General features: G+C 31.6%; 1 protein-coding gene across 1 annotated transcript in view; it reads right to left on the minus strand.

The window, feature by feature from the left end:
* Positions 1-11,685, minus strand: part of LOC103251060 (protein eyes shut homolog) — a gene marked incomplete at its 3' end in the record, with an annotated part of 157,413 nt that overhangs the window by 15,462 nt on the left and 130,266 nt on the right. The window contains exon 5 of the mRNA XM_008049669.1: positions 6,803-6,917. Coding sequence (XP_008047860.1) covers positions 6,803-6,917 — 115 coding nt within the window. The remainder of the gene's footprint in view (positions 1-6,802; positions 6,918-11,685) is intronic.

Below are 11,685 nucleotides of genomic sequence, written 5' to 3' on the forward strand. Positions count from 1 at the left end.
AGCTTTGTATAAAGCTCGAATAGCATTTTCTTTGGTGTTATAAAAACAGAAATTGGGGCAACCCCTTCGGGTCCCCTCCCACTGTGGGAGCTTTTCTGTCCTCTCAATAAATCCTGCTTTCAAAAACAAAACAAAACAAAAAAACAGCAATCAATATTCAAAGTCATAACATTAGGAATTTATATAACATTTAGATGGACACAAACCTGAAATTAGGGCTCTAACTATATGTATTATCTATGAACAAAAATAAATGTGTCAGCAAATTACTGAAAGTCTAAGGAAAATAATTTCTGAATCACTGGCATAATAAATAGTATTTAATCGCATATACCTATAATCTTAAATCATAATGTGCATATTATCAATCATATTTTTATTTTATTGGATGCCATTTATTTTGATAAACATTTAAAAAAGATAAGTTTTTTGTCATGAGCTCTTAATTTCTTTAAGTTGTTCTTATGTGGTGATTATTAGAAACATAGCAAGCTCAATTGGGAAATGACAATTGTTTCATCATGGAGGCCATTTATATTATTAATATTGAGAATGCAATTGACATTGAGAAAGTGCTTGATTAGATATTCCTCATCACAATTTCAATGAGAAAGTTCGGCATCTTTACGCCACTTCAATTATAAAGAAAATTAATTGAAAATAGAGAAATTTAACGCATAATGAAGAACATGGCTTAGAATTAATAAGGTTCTGACATACAGGATTTTTTTTTTCCTCTTAGTATTTTCTAACCTGTTGCATTTAATATCAACTGACTAATCTTAATGTCACTATGGGGAATGCTTTATTGTTCATCAAACTTCAATTAAATGTATATTCAAAAGAAATAAATTATTTGTTCTCATTGTAGTTGTAATTTTAGTCTAATCCCTTTAACAAAAGTAAACCACTGTCAACTTTTTAGTTTATTTTTTCTATCCTATTTTATACTCATCTGCATAACACAAAGATCATCCTGGCTTCACTGGCCATCAATACTGATTAAACTTGGTCTTATGTTAGAGGCTTCTGTTCTTTCTATGTCACTTGTGACTTCTAATTCCATTCTTTCCCAGATTTCTCTTTGGATCTTAGTTGCTATGGCCTTGTCTGTTTCAATTTGTCCATGAGACAGATAGGTCACAGATTTCAGACAGGTCAATGTTTCCATCAAATCTAATCAAATATACTAAGGAAATTTCATGTTAACTAACCATTATAAAGTGCAGAATAACAATGGAGATGGATGACATCAAAAGCTACATCACGGGTTCGAGACCCGCCTGGGCAACGAGACCTCATCTCCACAATAAATCAAAAAATCAGCCGGGCATGGTAGTGCGCGCCTGTAGTTCCAGCTACTTGGAAGGCTGAGGCGGAAGGATTACTGGAGCCCAGCAGGTTAAGGCTGCGGTGGCCGGGAGTGGCCATTGCACTCCAGTCTGGGCGACAGAGTGAGACTCCAACTCAAAAAAAAAAAAAAAATCGACATCACCTTTTGCCATGCAACTGGTTCCCCTTCTTTGCACTTTCTACTGGGAAAATGAAAGCATGGGCTCCCAATATACAGTATTTCCTAATGTCTACAACACTCTGGGAAACAAAAACCAGTGGGTGATTTCTGAGGAAGCAATCTTGCCATGACTTTTCCTCATAAAATACATAAAAATTATATTATTTTGCTATGTGTAACAATACTTGTATGTATCTGAAACCATATTATAGTTAGAATGATACAGCCATTTTTCACTGAACATTTAAATCTGAGCATTTTCAAAAAGTCATTAATAAGCTTTGAAAGTATACTCCAAATGGATGCATCTTCTACTATATGTATACATTATTATTGTAAACTATTATCTACTTTATAATTTTTGGCTATTCTTGTTGCTTAATTTGATTAATCTTACTCTAAACAATATAAAAGTATAATGAATATTATATATGCATGTTTAATATAATCTTGCTTATTTACTTTAGATATTTTTAAATATTAAATTACTACAGACTGAAAAATTTTAGATATATCCTGCTAAAATGTCCTTTAGTGGGTTTATTACAAGTTATACTTGTTCCTGTATACATGTGAAAATGATTTCTCACTCTCCCTTTGTTATGCAGAAGTACATTACTATGTATACTTTTATATTCTGTTATGCAAAAATATAAAATGATATATTCATGTTGCCTTACATGGTATTGCATTGATTTTTAGAGAACTTGAATATTCGCAGTATTTATTTTTCTTTCCATTCTTAACCAAAGATTCCTTATTTTAAAATAGTCTAATTTATGTCTTTATGTCTTTTCTGTTTAAAAATTACTAATTGATGTTGAAGTTCTTTAAAAATCCTTGCCAACATAATGTTCATACTGTTTTGCATGAAAAAATAAATATACTCCACTATGAAAGAAGATTATTCATTTCTTAATTTTAAGTATTTGAAAAATCATTTTAAAATTTCTGATTCTATGTCAAATCAATTTTTCATAAGACTAATATAAGCATTAACAATTTTCAGTTAGTATTTCTTTAATATAGTTTTTCCATCATTTTATTTCAATAAGAACATGGTATTTACGAATATCTCATGCAAACAATACGCACCTGAACTATGTTTACTTCTATTCGTGCATTTTATTTTATTTTGCACATAAAGAAAACCAATTGACTAAGCATTTCCAGAACTGTTAGTGTTCAATCAAAGAAGGAAATGAGGTCAGGATGCAAACTTTTCATTTCCTCCAAAACGTATATTGCAAGTTATCACAGATACTCATTAACAACAGAGAGCCCAAACAAGAAGGGTGAGTATGAAAGATCTACAGGGATCAGGCTGGGAGCAGTGCTAAAGGAAGCTGGAGTCTATCCAAGCAGCTCTTCTCCTCCCACATTCCAGGCTCATCACTCCCTTATGTTTACTTTTAATGTAAATTTAACTTAATGAATACTGATTTCATTGTCTTTCAAAAAAAAATCTTTCTATAGGCAGAAATTTTAAAACTTATCCACTAAATCAATCACTTTTTTGCCCTATTTGACAGTAGTTCATGTCAAATTAATTATTGTTTGGTTTAAGGTAGACTCACTTTTTCCATGTGTGTTCTGATGAGAAGAAATTTCCTTCTCCATTAAATTATCTTGATGTTTTTTGTTGAAAACCAACAGAATATTTTCCGTGAAACTATTTTTGAACTATCTTTTTTATCATTATTTATTTTGCTGATCTTCTAGTTTATCCTTAAGCCAATATCACACTGCCTTGATGCTGAGTTTGAAATTTACTCTTAAAATTAGGTAGGAAAAGTCATAGAGATTTGCTTTTATTTTTTATTATTTGGCTATTCGAGAGCTTTTGAAGTCCCATATAAACTTAAGATCAGTTTGTCAATTTCTACAAACTATTTGGGAATATCAGTAAGAAGAAAGAATATCATTAAAATATTAACTTTTCCAGTCCATAAATATATTATAATTCTCTATTTACTCAGGAAATATTTAATTTCTTTTTGCAATCTTTCATAGTTTTCAGCAGAGAGGTCTTGTAAACATTTTGCTAATTTTATTCTGAAGTAATTTGATACTTTTATAATCAGGCTTAATTTCAGCTTTATGCTATTCATTTTTTAGTTCCATTTTCTAATTAATTGTCTGCTATATTATAGAAATATTACTGGCTTATGAATTTCTACATAATTATCTTCCATCCTGAGATTTTGCTAAATTAACTTGTCAGTTCTACTTTTTAATTTTTATAGCTTCCTAATGAACAGTCATGTGGTATACTTACAAATTATTTTACTGTTATTTTTCCTATATTATAATTAATTTATATTTCACATTGTGTTGGTAAAAACTTTTAGTAAAAATGTGGAAGAGAAAAATGTGAATATCTTGCCAACTTGTGGGAAAAATCAGACTTTTATCAAAAAGCATTATATTAACTTTAAATTTCTGAACATACATAACCTTTATAGAACTGAAGACGTTTTTCTCAAATTTGTTGTGAATGGGTGATGATTTCTTCAATTACTTGGTTTGTTCCTAGTTAGATGATTATATGATTTTTCTCTTATATTCTGTTAAAATGTGAAAAATGTTTTAGGATTATGAAAAACTATTATGTTCCTGAGAAAAAAAGTCTTTCTAAGACTTGAGGCAATGTTTTTATTGAATTAAACTCACAATCAGTTTGTTAAAGACTTTTGCATATGTATTAATAAGAAACACTAAACTGTAAATCTTTTTTGTAATATTGTTGTCAAAATTTAGTATCAGGGTCTATGCAACCTCATAAAAATGATTTGAAATTTGTTTCTTCCTCATCTATTACCTGTAACAGTATGTGAATAATTAGTATTACATCTTCATTAAATATGTTGATAGATACCATAAGTGAAGCATTTGACCTGGGGGTTTTCTTAGGAGAAAAAATTTTAACTATAAGTTTAACTAATTTGATATATGAGGTCCTTTTAGTTTTTTCCTTTTCAAGAAATTTTCATATTTTATATAAATTGTTAAAATTATAGGTGTAAACCTATTTTATTTATGTGATTTCCCATCTATGTCTAAATAACCTATTGCAATGACTGCTTTTCAGATATTGATAATTCTAGCAATTTCTAACTCTCATCGAGTTTGTGAGAAATTAATGAATTTTATCTGTATTTTTGAATAATCAAGTATTGGGCTTTAATATTTCCTCTATTTGGGGAATACTTACTCACTAATCTATACTTATGTATTAATATTGTCTGCCTTCTAATTGAATTATGATTATTGTGCTCTTCTATCTTTAGCCTCAAAGACTAGAAGATAAAACTTCAATAAAATATAGCATTCCCAGTTTTTCATTTTATATAGATTTATCTTGAAGCGGTTTGGTGATATTTGAAGTAAAGAAACATCAATTAACTAATATGTAACTCAAGGTAAAATGTTGGGTGAAAATAATAAATATTTGAACTAAGAAGTACTTGTGAAGACAGAAGACAGGCTGATGAAGGGTAAGGAAGTGGAAGAATTCTTAGGTTTCTGATAACAGAAAGTTGGCAGAGGTTGATGTTACTGACTCCATTCATACAGACTGGGAAACTTTGTATCTAGAGAGAATTTGAGTTACAACAGCTCAATACATGCTGAAATATCTATGCAATATTAGAGGTGAAAAATCCAGCCAAACTCTTAAAAAACATTCAAATTGAATTTAAAGTCAATAACAAATAGGCAATTATCAAAATACCAGAATTGATGAGATTTTCCAGGGAAAAGAGGAATTCAAAAAGTCAGAATAAATACTAAGAGACTGTCCTGAGACAAGATAGGAACTCCAAAACAAAACATAAAAAAGATAATGTGAGCGAATTTTAAACCAAAGTAGAAGAGGTTTTAGTTAGACAGTTGTCTAAAATAAAAGTCTAGACAAATTTTAATGAAAGATAATGCTAGTTTTTACTCTATGTCACAATATGTATAGTAATTGAAATAAGGATTCCAGAGCCATACAGACCAGGTTTAATTTAGCTTCATCCATCCTTATAGATATTTGTGAACTTGGAATAATATTAAAAAGCTCAGTAGACATTTTATGTTTTAATAAAATTGAATGAAATTTATAAGGAGATGAAAATGAAGTAATGATCATAAATAATATGCTATTATTGTCAAAGTATTGGAGCTGCCAAACAAATGTTATGTTCTCATCTACATATTCTTGTATAACATTGTTATATTTCAGCATATGTCTACAAAATTACACATATTATACATTTGTTCATGGTACATTCCATAAACTTGCTTTTTATTATTTTAAAATATTTTATTTAAATAATTGATGCTCAGAAAAATAGAAAATAATAAAATGAACACAATATACTATCCTTATTTGTAAGTTTTTTTTTTATAGAAATAAAGAGTTACAGAGACACTGGAAGCCCCTCTGTCCTCTTCCTGATTTTACTTCCCAAACTGTGTCCCATATGCAGCCTTTCTAGTAAGGCTGACATTTATAATTTTCAAATATATGTTTATACCTTTGATATATATTTATGTAATAATACAAATATGCATGTATTCATTTTAAAATTTTAAGTAACTATTATCACTTTGTACATATATTATTCTTAAACAAAATTTTAAAATTCATTGTGTTTGATATTTTTAAGTATTAATTCATGCAGCTATTTTTCACTCACTTTAACTAGTCTTTATAATTCAATGAAATAACCATGCCATGATGAATTTACCATTCTCCTATCCATCGGGTGTAGTTTGTTTCAGACTTGGAATAAAAATTCCCGTCTATGAGTTTTTCTGTATTTTACGTGATAATTTCTCCAATTTACTTAACCTAGAAGTAGAATTGCTGGATTGCAGAATATTCCTTGCCATGTATGGTACACTCATTCTATATCTGTAAAGTAATTTCAAAAACTATCTTCTAATTAAAAAAACACAGATTTTGCATAACCTGACAATCACTAGACTGATTTTATTTTCATCTAGTTTAGAGCTTAATGCATTAGTAACTGGGGCTTTACATGCAAAGACATATATCACCACATCTCAATTAGCTTCATTTATATTAAAAACACTGTCTAGAACACTTATTCATTCCCTTCCAACATAATTCTTACAAGTTAAAATCCCTATTACTAAGCTTTACATACGTCATTTTAAATATACATATAAGGATGTATTTATCTGGCTAAGCCAAATAAAAACATTTGAAATACAGACTGACTGAACCTATTGTCTTTTGAAGTGCTAAATTATGTTGTCATGTATTAAATTACTTACTCTGATTCTTCCAATTATATTGAAACACCATCCTTCATTCAGACAGTTGACGCTGAGCAGTCTGCAGTGGTCAATTACTTTCTCACAGTTTTTTCCAGGAAATCCTGGCATACAACTGTAAACACCAGTGTAAATTAGAAAAATTGAATGTAAATATTTTCAAAAAAGTTTTTAATAATCTTCCAAAGGTAATAATACTTCGTTTAAGTTATATACAATGTATGCTACTACAGAATATTTTCAACTGTTACTTTTTCCCTGTATACCTGTATTCTTAGCCAGGAAGAACAGATTTATTTATCTGGGGAGAATTAGAGTAAACTACATTTTCATTGAATGATCTTAATAATATCGTTTGGAAATTTAAGACTAAAATCAACTTTAGCCCAAACTGATATTTAACAATAAAATATAGGTTTTAAAAACTACTAGAATAAATGAGATCATTACTGAAATGTTAAAAAAAAAATTAGATTCTTAATGCTTAGTAGAGCCACTACATACTGATAAGGTATTAACAGAAGTTAATGATGAACACATGAATTTGACACATACTGTAGAAAGTTTCAGTGGACAATAATAGTCTAGTAATATAGTTGGGCTACTTATAGGACTTTTTGCCTATTAGCCATAATTTATACAATTTTTAAAAATCTTTATTTTTCAAGAAAGCTATCTGCATTGCAGTCTACAATAGCTTATTAGCTTCAATCTCTAAGTTGCTGAAAACATACACTGGTGTTCTGGCTTCCTTTGCCCTCACTCTCATTAATTTGTGAGAAATATTCCTGTACTTGAAATCACATTTGAAAAACTTTCTATTATTAAATAAATGGGGCACCACATAAAAGAGTATGTTTTCTTCTTAATGTAAACACAAGAGATTTTAAATTGTTGCAAGCTGATTTATTATTAAAGTGAATTAATTATTTTAAAGTTCTCATAAGAACACAAAATAATTTCACAAAAGAAGGGACCAAAGGCCATGTTGGCACAGTTTAATGGAAATAACATCAATAAAATGCTTTAGTAATTTGTCTTTCCTGTGGTTCAAGGCACATAACTTGCATTTTCACCTTGAAGAATTGAATTATTCCCTGATTTATATTAGATATAACCATAAATATTTTCAGCACCTACGATGTGCCAGCCACTAGACTAATTATTTTCATGCAATTTTCTTATTATATCATTCAGTTCTTATAAGCTGTGATATATATTATTATGATATTCAATTCAATTCTTATAAGTTATGGTATATATCATTATCACTATGTTATAAATGAGGAAACATACTCATAGAAGTTACATTTAGTTGCTTTATAATAGAACAGATTTTAGTGCTGTTAATAAAATTAACTTTGACCTAACTTTAAGTGTATTATACTCTGCTACTTCGTATATATTAAGATCTATTTACCTTACATCTGTCATTCTAAGGAGCTGTCTAGAGACTCATAAATCACTCTCGAAATGACCTTATTGTAAAGGGCCATTCCCATCCCTTCCTACAAAGGGAAAAGGTATAGGGGAAGAAAGGGGAAGAAGAAAACGTTAGAATATCCCAAAACTTTGGTGAGTGTGGCTATTATGTTTCAATTTTTCTTTTGAGTTGGAGTAGATTAGATCGGCCCAGAACAATTGAGGACGTGTGTGGTTTCCAAAGAAAAAGATCAGGGCTATGAATTAAATGAATAACCAATATTCAGCCTTTAACAAGAATCAGACCAACAGGTTGTTGAATGAATATGGGCAGCAGTAACTCTGAGAAAGTGTTTTCAAATAAAGCATGTTTCACTGATCCTGAAAAAAAATTGGGCCAAAGAATTTGCATTCTTACTATATACTAGGTCACAAAATGCTATCTGCCACACACGACCACAAAATATATGTAAGAGGCCACAAATATATAAGAGGCCACAAAATGCTATCTGCCACACACGACCCAGGGAGGTTTAGCTCAAAGATAGAGGAAACCCACAGTATGAAAATCTTCCTGTTTTGTTTTAGAAAATCATTCTCCCAACCCTCCATTCCCACTGATGGCTTGAAACTTAATAGAATTTTCCAAATCTCATCAATAAGGAAAATGACATGCTGTAAAGAAAAGAGAAAGTTAGGATAGTATTCTTGACATTTAGGAATGCAGAACAGAGACTGCAAAAGCAAAACAAACGTAAAAGGAAACTGGGGCACATGGACCTTTTAGGAAATCCTTTTACAAAAGTGCATTAATTGCTTCTGTTGAAATGGTTAGAAAGGCTAAGACCTAACTCATTTTAGCGACCTTAGTGTCCAGTAGCCATTTTAATCAGAGGTCAATTGTTTTAAACATGGAGAGAGAAGAAATATCTTTCAGATTATCACATTTCTGGAATATCTAGTGTATGATTTTTTTTTTTTTTTGATATACGCAAAACTATCCCAACTGAGAGTAAAGGGTATGCAGAACCTCATGAATGTTTAAAGTGTGATTCTAGTGGTAAAAAAGAAGATACTAAGTAAAAAAGCAGAGAAGATCTTAGAAGAGGCATGAAAAGGAAGAATACAAAGACCATGAAAATAAAATCTTCTGATGGAAAAGCTAAGAGACAAGAAAACATACTTTTATTCCTTCTCTTTTATCTTACTGAAAAGATTTCCTACAACTTACTTGTGTCTTTTTAGTATTGCATTGCATTTTTTCAATAATGTAAATATGTATTGGTTAGTTATCTGTATTTCTTGGACATAGTACCCCAAACTTTGCTAAATGATCTATGGAATATATAAAACCGATTTTAATGTCAGAATCATGACAGCAATACCAGAACAATGTCAATCACCAGCATTTTGATAGTCTGTGTAATCCAGAAGTACTGGTATTTATACCAGCTATTTATTTTCAAAGTTAGTGAATTTATAAATTTAAATGAAAATCAGTAAAACTTAATATTTACTATACTTTAAATAGAAGTTTTAAAATATATTTTTCAAAATGTCAAGGAAAAGGCATAAGTTTAACAAAATTAAAGATGAAATGCATAATATATTAATAACAACATATTACAGACAATTATTAATGTATCAAAATAAAGGAACACTTATTTTTAGAGTTAACATCAAAAACAAGGTTGTCAGCAATGTCACTCTTGGATTAGGAGCATATTCTTGCTTAAAGTTTTCCAGCTGCTGAAATAGCACTTTCAAACTCCATAATATTCTAGGAAATGGAAAGGAGATAGTTATAAACTAACTCCAAATAGTTTTCTCTGCCTTGTTATCTTGAAATATTCTCATCATGTGTTTGAAAACGTGGAAGAGGTTTTGGATACATTTTTCTATTTCAGGACTGGATCCTTCTATCTGTAATTTTTTGCTATCATTTTTGTCTCAAATAAAGCAATATAGTTTACACTTGTCTTCTTTGGCTTCATCATGTATACATGGAAATTCTGACGCAGAGTTGCCTGGATCAATTTAAATACGGTCATGTACCTATTTCACCTCTTGGAAAAAAGAAATTAAGATGTACACATCTTGTATTACCACTGCATGCTTACATACTGTGACTTGTTGTGGACAACAGACCAGTGTCTAGACTAAGGAACTACGCATTCATCAGTTTCTCTTTCTGGAATACACTGAGCAACTAGGTCACTGTTGTCTGGATCTCACAAACAAATGACTCATATTTGGTATTTCTTTAAACCCTAAAATAAGGACGGGCATGGTGGCTCATGCCTATAATCCCAGCACTTTGGGAAGCCAAGATGAGAGGATTGCCTGAGCCCATGGGGTTTGAGATCCGCTTGGACAGCTTGGTGAGACCTCATCTCTACAGTAAATCAAAAAATTAGCCAGGCGTGGTGGCACGTGCCTGTAGTTGCAGCTACTTGGAAGGCTGAGGCAGAAGAATTGTATGAACTCAGCAGGTCCAGGCTGCGGTGGCCGTTCAGTTTGCCACTGCACTCCAGCCTGGGTGACAGAGTGAGACTCTGACTGAAAAAACAAACAAACAAACAAAGGACCTTAAAATAAAGATATCAGACAAAGACGTCTGTATTTGGTAATTAAATTAGCATGATGTGCTTTAATCATAAACTATAGGGAGTCAGTTCTTTTTTTTTTTTTTTTTTTTTTTCAGTTGGAGTCTCACTGTTGCCCAGACTGGAGTGCAGTAGCCGCTCCCGGCCACCGCAGCCTAGACCTGCTGGGCTCCGACGATCCTTCCGCCTCAGCCTTCCAAGTAGCTGGAACTACAGGCGCACGCTACCACGCCCTGCTAATTTTTTTTTTTTTTTAATGTATTGTAGAGATGAGGTCTCCCCTGCCCAGGCAGGTCTCGAACCCGTGGGCTCAAGCAATTCACTCACCTCAGCCTCCCAAAGGCGCAGGATTACAGGCTGAGCCACCGAGCCCGGCTGGGAGTCAGTTCTTAAACTATGAAAATAACAAATTATCTGCCTTTATGTACATTCATTTATGGGGGAGGGAGAGAACATTGTAAATATCTAATGACAGATAGTGATGGATGTTATGAAATTAATTAATTAATTAAATGAAGTGGAGAGAGTAAGAAGAGCTATTTTAGAAATGTTTGTCAGGGTCAGCTGTAGATACATCTTTGAGGAGGTGATATTTGATCAAAGCCTTAAATTGAGTGAACACTGGGCTGCTCTAGTTTCTGAGAAAAGTATCCTTAAGAGAGGATGAGCAAACAGTTAGAACTGAAGCAGAAGATACCTGAGGTGTTCAAAAAAATCTCAAAGACCAAAGTGGAAGGAGTTGAATGATTAAAGGAAATGCATTCATTAAGAGGTAGTCAGCCGGGCTCGGTGGCTCAGCCTGTAATCCCGCACCTTGGGAGGCTGAGATGAGTGGATTGCCTGAGCCCGCGGGTT

Source organism: Carlito syrichta, unplaced genomic scaffold (genome assembly GCF_000164805.1).
Source record: "Carlito syrichta isolate Samal-C Ts95f unplaced genomic scaffold, Tarsius_syrichta-2.0.1 Scaffold55673, whole genome shotgun sequence".
Taxonomy (NCBI): domain Eukaryota; kingdom Metazoa; phylum Chordata; class Mammalia; order Primates; family Tarsiidae; genus Carlito; species Carlito syrichta.